The 13,515-nt window shown below is 45.3% G+C and overlaps 1 protein-coding gene across 13 annotated transcripts in view; it reads right to left on the bottom strand.

Annotated features, from left to right (window-relative positions):
• Positions 1-955: 955 nt before the first annotated feature.
• Positions 956-13,515, bottom strand: part of huwe1 (HECT, UBA and WWE domain containing E3 ubiquitin protein ligase 1) — a 36,180-nt gene continuing 23,620 nt past the window's right edge. For 6 of the 13 annotated variants that reach the window (XM_062392027.1, XM_062392032.1, XM_062392029.1 and 3 more), the window contains 28 exons: positions 13,069-13,297; positions 12,781-12,959; positions 12,599-12,688; positions 12,309-12,469; positions 12,165-12,207; positions 11,036-11,392; positions 10,598-10,808; positions 10,077-10,201; positions 9,768-9,988; positions 9,254-9,645; positions 8,430-9,087; positions 7,605-8,322; positions 7,406-7,518; positions 6,625-6,781; positions 6,392-6,523; positions 5,970-6,185; positions 5,634-5,875; positions 4,831-4,933; positions 4,530-4,679; positions 4,201-4,446; positions 3,990-4,107; positions 3,759-3,899; positions 3,382-3,669; positions 3,108-3,213; positions 2,758-2,875; positions 2,173-2,354; positions 1,873-2,063; positions 956-1,767 (listed from right to left, as the gene is read on the bottom strand). In XM_062392027.1, the coding sequence (XP_062248011.1) occupies positions 1,665-1,767; positions 1,873-2,063; positions 2,173-2,354; positions 2,758-2,875; positions 3,108-3,213; positions 3,382-3,669; positions 3,759-3,899; positions 3,990-4,107; positions 4,201-4,446; positions 4,530-4,679; positions 4,831-4,933; positions 5,634-5,875; positions 5,970-6,185; positions 6,392-6,523; positions 6,625-6,781; positions 7,406-7,518; positions 7,605-8,322; positions 8,430-9,087; positions 9,254-9,645; positions 9,768-9,988; positions 10,077-10,201; positions 10,598-10,808; positions 11,036-11,392; positions 12,165-12,207; positions 12,309-12,469; positions 12,599-12,688; positions 12,781-12,959; positions 13,069-13,297 (5,990 nt within the window). In that variant the 3' untranslated portion in view covers positions 956-1,664. Of the gene's footprint in view, positions 1,768-1,872; positions 2,064-2,172; positions 2,355-2,757; positions 2,876-3,107; positions 3,214-3,381; positions 3,670-3,758; positions 3,900-3,989; positions 4,108-4,200; positions 4,447-4,529; positions 4,680-4,830; positions 4,934-5,633; positions 5,876-5,969; positions 6,186-6,390; positions 6,524-6,624; positions 6,782-7,405; positions 7,519-7,604; positions 8,323-8,429; positions 9,088-9,253; positions 9,646-9,767; positions 9,989-10,076; positions 10,202-10,597; positions 10,809-11,035; positions 11,393-12,164; positions 12,208-12,308; positions 12,470-12,598; positions 12,689-12,780; positions 12,960-13,068; positions 13,298-13,515 lie in introns of all 13 variants that reach the window. The other 7 variants (XM_062392030.1, XM_062392039.1, XM_062392035.1 and 4 more) reach the window with 5 other exon arrangements.

The raw sequence follows: 13,515 nt of genomic DNA, 5'->3' as shown, positions 1-13,515 counted from the left end.
CTGTGTATTGATTTTTGTGAAGATTGGTCAATGGGAACATGCTCCAGGGGTCTCAGGGGGGCACCGTTGAGCCATTTTGCCACGCCCCTTGGAAGTTCCTCCAGAATATGTACATTTTAACCACTTCCAAATTTTCTACAAATTTTTGTAAGAATTTGAGAAGGTTAAAGCCCTCAAAAAGCCATTGATTTGCCTGAAAAATAATGATAATACTTACAATTTGAATAGGGCCTAACCGTCTGTAAGTGCTCGGGCCCTAATTATGTATTTGAATAACCAGATATGAGTAGCAAACTTGGCTAGCCTAATGATTCCATTCCTATAGGTTCTCAGTAAGGTGTGCCATGACATTTAATATCAACTTATCATGAGTAGTTCCTGCTGCAACATTAAACGTCAAATACCTCCAGAAAAAAAAACTTCAGAGGAATGTACGATGACTAGAAATCACTTGGTTGTGTCTGTCGCCTTTGGCCCATCAGTACCTTAAAAGCTGCAAAGGGACACTGGGTGGTGGGGACATGATCAACAGTACAGAGATTTGTTTGAGACTGGAGGGGAGACTGGCTAAGTGGCACAGAAAAAAAAAATCACAGCACTGCGGCACTGAGCTCCCAATATGATAAACACAGCTCCCTAATCAAACAGCCCCCGACTTCAGGCGGTGCATCAGGACGCCATCAGTCATTACACAAAAGCTGTACCATGCCTTAGTGATTCTGTCCTGAGTGACAGTTTGTCTGATTCACTGCCAGGATCAGTGTGAGCATGAGGGGTGGGCTTGATTTCACTTGTCACAGCATCACTGATAAACTGCCACTATTATTACTAAATAGAATATGGTTTCTTTTTGCGCGATGTCCAAGTATTTTGAGGATTACTTTCAGAAGTGACATATTTAGTTGGGATGTAATGAATTCACTGCAGGTAAAACAGTTCAAAGAGACAATGGACGCAATTTTATGCATTTATTCATGTAGTTATTCCACTCCGATTCAAAGGCTCAAGGCTGGGTCAGCGATTTAATAGCCAAAAATACTCTAGATTTATGGTTAATGTTTTTTTTTATCTCCTTCAGGTTTTCTCTTCATTTTTTTGTACCATCCTTCCCTTAAAAATGCCACAAAACTTTGAAAAGTGCATTTTTGTGAATATCTCAAACTTCTCAAGTTGTCCATATACCCCCCATAAAAAGGTTCCCCGTCGTCAAGGCTTATGAGGTCACAAATTAGCAACAAGAAACCACCATTATTTTTCCCCAAAGGTTTTATAACCATCCTGTTCAAACAACATTATCTTTTTTCTTTTTACACAACCAGAGAACAAAAAAGATTAAACATAACAAACTCCCAAACCTTTTGTACAGAGAAATCAAACTAAATGAAGAAAATGTCTCTTATATTAGTCCATGTTTTATCCTCTGAATCCACTCTTGCATTTTTCCATTAACATGAGGCTCTCTGTGTTGTACGCAATGTCACTCACTGGTTTTATCTGTTTTATATGGAATAGAAACCAGTAAGTCTAGGCCATTCAACAAATATTCCAGTACAGTCTATGATAGTGTGTGTTTTTCAAAGGTTATCAGTGTGAATGTGTCAGGAGTAGGCAAATCTAAATCAACTGTCTGTTTGCATGTCTGAGTTTGTTAAGAGTCTCATAGTTTAAGCCAGTCCGAATCCCTCGGAGCATTCCTGAATGGCCATCAGCAGCATATGTCTCAGCTTCTCGTAGCTCTCATAGGCTGGGAGGTCCAGCTGGTTAAAGCTGGAGAAAGAGAAAAGGTCAAAAATTGTAAGTAACACCTTCACAATACGGTTCATTTCAGGATAAATAAGATTATTGATTATCATTGTATTGATAAGTGTGTACCAGGTATGAGCAGATGGCAGGCGGTCAGTGGAGCGATCGTCACGGTGAATCTGGAACTTCTGGATGCCGTTCATGCCCTCCAGAGCAGCAAAACCCTGGAGGGGAACCTTGGAGGTACCAGTGACAAACTGCAGGAACTTAGCCCGGTCCGCCTGGTCGAAGGAACGCAAGGCCCTCCAGAACCACTGGATCTTAAGTTTGGGAAAAAAGGAACGCATTAGTTCACACTCAGTTTCTCACAACACTTAGATCTGGGTTTCATTTCCATAATAAATGTTGTTTGTGCAAGCTCTTCCATACCTGGATGGAGCTGGCCTGGTATTTGTGATATTCAGTGTTGGCCTTCAGGTCATCAATGTCAATAGTGGGTAGGCCAGAGATGAGCAGCTCCAGCTCCTGCTCAGTGAATATGGAGATCAGCCTCTTGGGGATGATCTCGTAGAATCCCTCGAGGAAGGCTGCCAGCTGCTTGCGGATTGCACCTAGAAAACAAGGGTTTAGAATTCACTCAGGGATCTTTCTGTAATACTGAAGATAGGCATGCAACCAACGGTTTTTAATTGAATTAGATGGCAATTATTTTTCAATGAAGCAGCGGAAAATGTAATACTTTACTGTTGGTTATGATAAATCGGCCATCTTACAGACAGAAGAGCCACTGGATGGCTGCTGAATATTGATCAGTGCAACATTTAACAGGGCTGCCACCTAGTGCTATATGTGTGCATCTCTGAGAATATCTGCGCTGCACATTTAAGATGACATCTGTACATTTCAAGATCTAGATCATTCCATCTCCACTGACTGTTGTCATTACAGATATTATTATGTATTAACAATAGAGCTGTGCTCCTTGTAGGAAATAATCGATTTGGTGAGTCTTACCTGTCATCTTCATCTGGCAGACCAGGTGCACATACTCCTTTTTATTATCCTCTGTGACCACGATATTAGCTCCATTTGGCTTGAGGTCTCTCACTTCACATACGCCGAACTCCTGGACCTTCACACAGAGAGCAAATGGAAACTTTCAGTGTCACACATATTACAGAATTTCAGCTCACATTTAACTGCCAGTTATTTTAATGCCATCAGACACTTTTAGCACAAATTTATGAGAACATAAAGCATGTGGGAACCAAGCCCTTCAGGCCCAACCACAATTTCGACAGTTAAGAATGACAATCAATTTTCTACTTCAAGTTAATTGGAACATTTAGAGAACAGACACCAACCTCAGTGCTGAACGTCAGCTCATAGCCCAGTGTGGACACATCATTTTCCAGCAAGTAGACCAAGCCCTGGAAGAATGGATAGTCCTCACTCTCCATGTCTGTATACCTGAAAGACAACAGCAATACATTTAGTAACATAGTCATAAAAATATATATAGCTTACCAATTATTTAGTATAGTGATCATTATCACTTGGTTTGTTTGGTTTTGGTGTAGCTGAAACATGTCTTGAACAACTACATTACTTCACTGTGACTGACAGTAGCTCAAATACCTGACACTCTTGCCCAGGATGTGCTTGTAGAAGCTCCTGGTGAAGTAGCACTCCAATAACCGGTTATCATAGACTGCCTTAGCCACCACACGACCCACGAACTTGAAGTAGCTGAGATGGTTGTGGTTGCAGTGAGATGATGGGTTGATGGTGTATGTGACACGGTCGCCTGGCGAAGTGCGGAACAGGGCGTACATGGGGTTGAACATCTCCCGAGAGATGATCATGTACCATTCCCTCAGCAGGCCACCAGCATCCTGACCCTCCTCTCCTTCAAACACAATGTACCTGTAGCGAGAAGTGAGCAGAGTATGATTCATGTTGAGTGGGTCGGAACTGAGAGGCCCTGCAGGTGGACAAAGGGGTAATAGCCTTACAGTCGGTTTTTCATGTCCTCAGGGCTCTTGCGATGCAGCTCCCTGTAGGAGTCCTCAAACACGTGATCTCTCCTCACATGCACAGCCATGTCCTCCTTCCTCAGGCCTTCATCCAGACGCTCTAACTCCTGGCGGAAGTACCTGAAGATATGGTTAGAAACACCAGAGGGTCAGTAATTTGAAGAGGCCATTAGACGGTGTAGGACATGTGTAAAACAATCCCCCCCTTACTTTCTCTTCACATCAAAGTCCAGGATTCGAATGTAGTCCACCAATACTGCAAAGGGCCCATCAGCCAGGTGAGTGGTGGACTGCCGCAGGATTTGGTTAAGCACTGTGCGGTGAGTTTCTAAAAAGGATGAACAGCAAGTCTTGTTATATAGCATACGACACATGCAAACAAAGCTTCATCATTCACATTAGTGAAGTTGCTCAGGCTCACCGGCGAATCGAAGGAACTTCTGGGTGTCTGGTGGCAGGTTGGATGAGATATGCATGGAGGATGGTTCCCTTGAAAAGAACGGGTCCAGGGATGAAGGTGTGGCAGGTGTAAGGGGGGCTGGTGACAGCGGAGCAGGCTCATCTTTAATGTGAGAGAGCTGACTCTCCTGGGTGTCCCTCACTGGAGGTTTACTCTCTCGCTCAGTGGCGTGCACTAGGAAGAAGGCCTCCACGGCAGGCTGGAGAACTGAGGAAACAAAGAAAATTAACTTCATCTGACATCAATACAATGAAAATCGCACATAGCATAGAGAAACGCGTTCCACTTACCCAGTACAGCATGCTGGTCATGGGATTCCTCCAGCTCTTTCAGGCACTCCCCAAGCATGTCCCATAGCTCATCCAGCAGAAGCTGCTCACTGAGCAGAGGGAGTTCTGGAAGTTTCTCCTCACTCTCCGACGTGCTGTTTCCTTCTTCATCTAGAAAATGTATTTACAATACACACTGAATTAGATCATCAATGTATCAAATGAAAATTGTGCTCATTGGATGCTGGAGGCATTTACCGAAGAAAACACAAATCACCAGGTGTTTAAATTCTCTCCAACAGTTATTAGTTTATAATCATACCCAGAGGTGCAGGGTCCTGATCTAGAGGAGAGGGCTGGTCCACATCCATAGGGGAGTCGTCTCTCTGGGCTGCCTGGGCTTCTGACATCGACTGCACGTCGGACTACAGAAAATATTTCAGACAGGAGCAGATAGAGCAGTGACAAAGGATGAACAACAGGGAGAAAAAACACAGAAGAATTAACAGAGATCTTTCTTCAGTAGTCAATTATGGCCGTTAATGCCATGCAAAATGTCACTTTCATGATTCACTACAAAGGTGCAGGGATTGGAACAGGTAGGGAAGGAGGAGGGGCCAAAAGCATGAAGCCATGTCAGCCAACAAACACGTCAGTAAAACGAAAACTGTTTGAAGCAGGCAGGACATTTACAAACAGATCATTTCAACAGTCAAAAAGGTTGTTTAAAAGACAATGGCATAGGATGTACAGGATCTCTGACACATCTATCCAGTTGGGATAATGTTCACTAGGGCAGAAGTGGAGACATTGTCACTATGAATACACCATTTGAGAAGGGCTCTCAGCTGAGTGCACAATTCATGAAATACAATATCAAATGTTAACTACAGCTATTTTGGCAAAACCTGACAGATGTAAACTGCAAGTAATGGCTTAGCTCAAAGCCCAAAGAGGCAAAAAAAGAATTAGATATGTTGCATGTCAGTAGCTGTTAGCTATTTCATAGCATTCAACCTTGACGACCACCACAGGTTATTTTTTCTGTTGTCCACATTGTCTCCTAAAAATGTGTGTGCAGTTTGTAAGTAGGAGTATGCCTGCTGTCAGTGTAGCCATGCTAACCGTGGCAGCAGCAGCGGCCGTGCCAGCAGGGGGAGCAGCACCAGTGGGAGCATAGGGGGATGCCACTGAGGATCCGGCGGCGACAACGGTTGCAGAGGCAGAGGAGGCGGTGGGTAAGGGGGCCTGTTGGAGGCGGCGTGCCCGCTGACCCTCTCTCACCATCTGGATGATGGCATCAGCTTCAGCCTCGAGCTGTCGCACAGCAGCCTGGATGCTGCTGGCTGAGCCCAAACTGGTGGAGCCTGGACATTCAGAGAGGGAGGAGAGGGTTTATACATCACTCTGTAGATCTTCAGGATAATGAATGTATGCTTCAAGAATACTGTGACATCTTACCTAATCGCCCTGTCTGTTTGGCTTTCTTGTTGGCGCGCCGGGTGTCCTCACGCAGCTGGATAATGACCTGCAGCACTCGCAAGAAAAACTTCTGCGTTGACGTCTTGGAGGTCAGTGAGCTCATACAGGGAAGCTGTAGTTCTCGTCCCCCAAGTGTGCGTTTTTGTGCAGCCACAATGACTACACTCTCCGAGCCGTCAAACCTGTACCCAAGCCAACAAATGCATACGAGGTAAAGGAAATTGTAGTTTTTGGACACTTCATGTAAAAACAGACAGTCATTACATAATCAAGCTTTACTTCGGGAAATCAAACTAGTTCAAATAGAGTCAGTCTGCTAGTCCCTTTAGAGAGCCCAGTGACTGAGTTGCGTGCTTGACAACCTAGTGGCACTGGGCAACCAGGGTTATAACTAGCTAACCTGCTTGTCATCTTGCCCCTGAGCCTGCCCGAGATGGAGGGATCTTCAGGCGGGGCATCTGGGGAGTGTGAATCAGCTTGCGCCCGCTTCTGCTGCTCCAAGTTGTACTCTCTTAGTTCAGCCAGCAATGTGCCTGAAAGAGAGAGAAAATGTTCAAATGAACACTTAAGGAAAACTGTATACTCATGAATTGGGGAACAATAACTAGTATCGGTGCAGTCTCACAGTACTAACCGATCTGTTTGCATAGAGTGTATCCAAGGTGTCTAGCTCCACTGAGCAGCAGTCTGAGTACAGTGTCTCTGGTGGTACCGTCTCCTCTTGAAAGCTGCAGTAGAATGTTAGCTGCATCCTCCAGACCCTCCTCTGAGCATGAGTGAGATGTCAATACCTTTTTAAGGAGAAGGGAGAGTATTAACAAAAAAGTAGAAAGGTGAAACAGATCAATTGGCCTCTGTGGAAAACAGTTAATGATGTTAAAAATTGTTTCATGAATGTTTATCATGAGAAATTAGCTTTTTGTGTCTGAGACAAGTCTCTGTCAGAATACTCTATGTTGGATCACTATTGGACTATATCGTCTGACTAGCAAGTAAAACAGAGTTGTGGCCACTCCAAGGTCAAGGCTTAAAATATTTCTGTTGTTGCATCTCAAGTCTGAACATCTTCCCACAAAGTCTCAGCGATGCTACATTTGTTTGTTTTAAAAAGCAACTTCAAGCCTATTTGTTCTCTGATGACTTGTCTTTTCCTCGTGTGTTCAACAATTAATTCTACTTTCTTTTTTTTTTATTATAGCTGAAAGTTGGTTTGTACAACTAACCAGACGGACTGGTGTTTGATTAATGGATGTCACAATCAAATCATAACACTGTGTCCACCCATACAACTAACGGTGACTAACGTGGATACAATTCATGCCATTCCTGCTCTGCTCATAGTTCCATGAGCAGTAATGGAAATTCACACATTCAGGATGACAGCATGGCAGAAACAGTTTTCAACTTTTCCATACCTCCACAGAGAGTTGAAGCTGTTTCTCTGTGAGTCCACTGGAGGCCATCTTGTTGTCACTCTCTGAACTGGTAAGAGTGCCCCTCTGTTTCCCTATTTTGGAACCCCCCCAAACTGTACATCATTATCTTCTAAAAATCAATTTGACAATTTAATGTTTAAATGAACAGATAACATCGTATATTGGAATAAATCATTACCTGTAGAGGTTGTTCCAGTGGATGTGGGTATACAGATTGTTGTAGACGATGTTTGGGAGGCTGTTACACTCCCAGAGGATGTACCCTGGGCTGAAGCTCCCAAAGAGGCCCCTAGGCCTGCCACAATTGGCTGGGTAGAGCCCACAGATACAGATACAGTGCCCTGTGTTGTGACTGCAGCTGTGGCTCCTAAGTTGGTTGCAACATGGGAAGCCTGTGGGGCGGGGTGTCCAGCAGGCACCTCCGTGGCCTTATTGTCAGGCAGGGCAATGGATATGAGGGAGAGCAGGCGTAGCAGCTTTTCAGTGAGCAAGGAGCTCCGTCTGATTACTGGGTGAGACAGCATGTTCATCAGCTGGCCTAGAGGGGACGTCTCCAAGCTGAACTGGGCCCCCTCAGCCTCTGCACTGCCCCCCAGAGGCACGGTCTTCATAGAGGCCTTGCCCTTGCGACTGACATTCATGTTGTCCAGCTTAACCAGCAGGTCCCAAAAATCAGTGGAAATGCCGAGGGACTGGGGATTAATAGCAGAGGAGCCAAAAGAGTTCTGTGTGTTGGAGACATTAGGGCCAGGGTTGCTTTGAGACTGCGTCCCTGACCTGGAGTTCCCACCTCCACCCAGTACCCCGGCGGATCCCAGACAAAGACGTGCGTCCAGGTCAGAAGACGATGCCGAAAGATCCTTACACCGCTGCTGTGTGAAGTGGCTGGGGAACACCTGCAGGGGGTAAACAGGAAACAAACTTAATCAAATTAATTAACTATTAGAATTTAATATGTAATAAATCTTGTGTCAGGGGTGGATGAAAAAAGCTGGACTGTCACCTTAGCTAGCTGGATAAGTGTGTCCAACACGTGTCGACAGACCACCGGAGCAGCTTGCGGGTGGATGTGAACAGTGGAGCCTCCACCTCCTGCACATGTGACACCTGCAGCAGCACCTGAAAGTCCTCCCAGTGTTCCAGATCCTGCAGAGCCCCCACCTGAGTGACGGTCAGCATGTTTCCTACCCGATACTCGCTGAATCTGGAAAATGTTTGTCCTGCAGCCCAAAGCTGCGTCCATAGAAACAGAGAGCCAGGAAAGCTGGTTAGAGCTGCGAGACTCCACCCTGTTCAGTAACTCTAAGGAGGATGATGAGGATGATGAAGAAGAGGAGGAAGAGGAGAGGGATGACGTAGCGGAACCTTTTCCTCCACAGCCTCCCTGGATGCTCCTTTTACCACGGGAGTCCTCGGGACGTGAGGACTCAACGCACACCTCACTTTCGCTGCTGCGTTGGAGGATGGATAACAGGCTGCGAATTACCCATCCACGTGTCTGAGAGTGGTAGCAGAGATTCCTGAGCACACGGTGCAGACGGCTGGTGTTAAGCTTCGGTTCATCCACAAAAAGCAAAACCAGCAGGCAGGACAAGGCCTCGTGGTCTAGCAGCAACCGACCGCGCAGACGCAACAATGAGTCTACGCTAGAACTGGAAGGTCTGAGGAAACAAGGCAAAACACATTCAGTTACTCATCTATCAATAATGGTTTATCAAGAACATCTAGAAACCTAAAAAGAGACTTTTCTTAAGTTTCTAATGCATAAATTTAGGTAGTTAATGTGAAAAGCATTTGGATTCTCAAGTGATAAACATCTTATCTCACCTGTGGTTAGTTCCTCCCCCCATCTGAAATGTGGCTCCTCTCTGCACAGCCAGCCGAGTGTACTGGACGCCACGATTGCTCCCTAACCGATTTGTGAAGGCTGGTGAGCGCAAGATGGCTGATAGGGCTGAAGAAGAGCTATGACCAAACAGCCTCTCATGCATCAGTTGCCTCTGACGTGCCTCTTGCTCCCTACGCAACGCGGCGGCTTCAGCAGCAATATCTGGGGGCATCACAGCCAACACGCTGTCCTCCATATCCTCTAGGACACTACGTCGGAGCTCTGAAGGCAGCGTCTGGATGAAGGTGACTGGATCCAAAGGTGTGTCCCCCTGTGTAGGCTGCTGGGATAGCTCCCTGCGCTGCTGCTCTGCCCGTTGCTGAGCAAGAACCTAAGTTGACCAATGGCATGTTTAATAACAGAAATGCAAATCTGAAACTTTTTGAATTATTTTTTAATAATTTAAGCCTTTATTCTAATGTGATCTTTCATAATTTCTGAGAAATCTCTTACCTCTTCCTGGATGGCAGGTGGCAAGGCCGCCAGGAATTCGGGGCTGACTTCTGTAATCCCTGGTCCTCCGAGTACAGGTGGAGTAGAGGAAGGCAGGCTGGTGGCAACAGGAGGACGGGAGGGTGGTCTAATCCCAAGCTGATTTTGCAGCACCTCTCTGCGGATGTCCTCAGGAAGAGCTGCCAAGAAAGAGGGATCCACACCTTCTGGCAGACTGATGCCTGCCAAGGTAAAATACATCATTACATTATGAGATGTTATATTGCTAGAAATTAAAATGAAAATATTAAGGGTAGCAATTAATTCTACCTGCAAGTGGGTCCTCCTCCTCATTGCTGGTTGATGGGAGGGGCTCTTCCTGAATGGCCTGAGACTGGCTGTCAGCACTGTCACTCCTGGGCATCATTTCCCCAGGGGATGACACAGAAGTCGGGCTGTAAACATAAAATAAAAAAAGATTATCAGTCAGCAAAAGTGTGTGTGATGAAATATTTATGATTTACACAGTGTTAATGTGCTTACAATCCCTGGGGCAGATTTAACTGAACCATATCATTGTTTTATTTTGGTTCAGGAACTAAATATTCTTAAAAACAGTCAAAAGGGATAAAATGTATTTGATGCACAGACATGGCAACCAGTTGGAATAATGAATTTTGACTTTATTTAATTTGTTTTGCCTAAGAATAAAGCATGTTCTGCATGTGCTGGCAAAGAGAGGGTGGTAAGAATCACTAACTAACCTTTATTGTTAACTTAGAGATAAAAAAGAAAACATGGTATTGATTTGAATGTGCCTTGGGTGAGAAATCATGCTACAAACTACACACCCCGTCTCTGCATCTGTCTGCCTGTCAGTCAGTCCACTCTCCCCACTACCAGAAAGCTCCTGAGAGAGCTGGGTGGACTGGGCAGGGATGGGAGCAGCTTCTTCCTGAGTGGCAGAGGCAGGGCTGCTGGTATCCATGGGAGACCCTTCCAGTTGTGACACACCCACTACTGCAGGCTCTGAGGTCTCCACGATGTCTGGACTTAGGGAGGCTGAGTAAAAGTAAAAGGTACAAATAAAATCATTAAGGGGAAGGGTGAGGAAATAACTCTAAATGCACTGTAGTAAAGTTCCATCGGTCACTGATTTGTTTTCAGTGGTCAGAACTTTTTTAGGACGGATCCATCTTCGACCAAGATCAACAACATTGTATTTATTACAGATGCTTGTCCTCACTGTTGGCCAGTCTGTATAAAGAGAGTTTTCAAAGTTAATCTACCTTCCCTGCCTTCATCCAACGCTCCTCCTCCACCGACTCTCTCACCGATTGTGGGTGCTGGGGACATTTCCATCTGAGATGCCTCCACTTCACTGTTGGGTCTGTCAGCTGCCGCCAAGGGTGGAAGGCCTGCCCCTGCCAGAGCAGCCAGTGAGCTGCCATGCGACTCAGCCAATAGCAGGTCAGCGATTGGTTGGTGGACCTGCTGACTGATCGCAGTCTCCAAGGAGACTAGAGCCTGCTCATGAGGAGCAGATGTGGGGGTGACCTCTCCAGATGGGGGAGCAGTGAGGAAACCGTCCGAGACCCTGGGTGGGTCCAGACATGACACTGTGCCACCCTGAGCCTGCTCACCCTCTGTAAGATCCATACAGAAAACGTGTGAAGACAGAAGTACAGTTTTTTTATACTTTCATGAACTAAAGATTACTGGTTTATAGATTTTTGTTCTGAAAATTATGCTAAATAATTGTTCCAAGTGAGTAGCTTTTTTTCAAGGTTATTAATGGCTACTTATATTCAATTTTTAACTGGGCCCTTAATTATTTAACAATTATGAAGACGCTTATGCGATGCAAGATAGTAACCAATTGTTAACAGAGCCGAACATTATCTTCACAGACGGCAATAGCCAATGCTGAGGAAGGCAGTAAGTTGTATAGTTATCTCCTGAACGGGGTGCACAATCCTGATCCCCAACAACAACACAACTTACTACCTCACCACAGCACAGCCACGTGTAGAATAACAATTCCGCACAAGATACATAGATACAGCATTACATCTGAGATACAATGTTAATATGTGGATTTTGGTACTTAAGACACACTGATACACTGTAAATTAGAGATGAGTTTGATAGTTAGTAGGAGTGGATTTCCTTGTAGCAGATGAAGTTGCCCAGCTGGTATGGCGTTGCTATAGGAAAGACAGTAGACTGTATAGTTATCTCCCAGATCTGGTGTGATCCTAAAACTATACAAACTACTACCTCATCCCACAGCACGCTTCGGTGGCAACTTGCCCCCTGGTTGCTCATCACTATGATGTGTCCATTTTAGACAGGCTGGATAATTTGAACATCAAGAAAGATTATTTTTATATATATATTTTAAATAAATTTCAGTACCTGCAGTGTTCTCTCCACCATTAATTGTCCCCAATCCCGAACCCTACGGACAAAAACAAGACCAGACATCAGCAAATAAACTGACCTCCTCAAAGTTGTATGTCTAAAAAGTATTCCTAGTAAGCAAATGTATAATTTACTAACCTGCAGGCTCTGTTCCCTGGCCTGTTCTGCTCCAGAGGCCCTCTTCTCATTTTGCTTCGACTCCTCTTCCTCCGCCAGCTGCCTCCTCCTCTTTTCTCTACGCTCTTCCAGTTCCTCATCACGCAGACTCTCTAGATGCTGCAGGATAGGCACCTTCACAACTGAAAGCAAACACAGACGTTATAACACATCCTTGGCTTGGGCTGTAAATTAAAAAGGTCTATCTACATCTGTAGGGAAACCCTTGCAATACTGTAGCACATTATGATATTAATCTTCAACAAACCTACCTGCGACACAGTCGTGCATACTCTCAGCGTCGAGCACTTTACACTCATCTGTCCACCTAGTTAAGGCAGTGGGAATACTAGAGAGGGTACCTAGAGAGCAGAGAAAAAAAATGGTTACAAATTCGAGCAAATACTTAACCCCCAAAAAAATCCAAAACCATTGGATTAGGGCAAAAACTCACCTGCTTGGCCCCCAGTACTGCTTTGCTCATGGAAAAAATCATCCAACAACTCATCATCAGAGCGAGCAATGATGTGCACGTCTTCATTTCCAACCAAAAGCCGGGCACGGCCGCGAGACTGCAGAGGCAGAGAGCTGGACAACTGTAAAATGTCTGCTGCAGCACTGGGACCCAACAATCTAAAGAAGGGAGCAGAAGATGAACAGATATTTTAAATAGTAGTATTGGTCAAAGCAAATGTCGCAAAACATATTGTTTAACAAAGCCACTAATATAACATGCTTTCACCTTTGCAAAATTAATGGTGGGTTGGGCTGGCGATTGCCAGGGTAGTGGACATGGATAGTATGTCCACTGTTAGCAGTGAGCTGGCGGAGTGTCCGCTGACTGCGACCCATGCCCTGGGCTAGGCGGCTGCTTGTGCCTGCCACGCCTAGGGTGAGGGAACCGTGGTCAGCATGGCGCACCATCAGTGGATGGGAGCTAGGGATGTTCCCTGGGGAAGGAGGGATGTCAGCTGATGGAAAACAGAAAACAGTAGGCAGACATTAGGGGGGCACAGCCACTTACTATCTGACAGACCTTTTTCAACAGCAGAGATTTTGCCTCATTTAGCAGGAAAGGAACACGTGTGATTGATAACTTTAAAAACAATGGTAATTCCTTTAGGTGAGCTAGTTCGTGGGTCCTGGTATTGTGCATGCTGGCACACCGGCATGGCTTACGGCAACCCTT

Source organism: Platichthys flesus, chromosome 7 (assembly GCF_949316205.1).
Source record: "Platichthys flesus chromosome 7, fPlaFle2.1, whole genome shotgun sequence".
Taxonomy (NCBI): Eukaryota; Metazoa; Chordata; class Actinopteri; order Pleuronectiformes; family Pleuronectidae; genus Platichthys; species Platichthys flesus.
The sequence above is the reverse complement of the archived record's forward strand: the minus strand, read 5'-3'. Positions and strand labels throughout refer to the sequence as shown.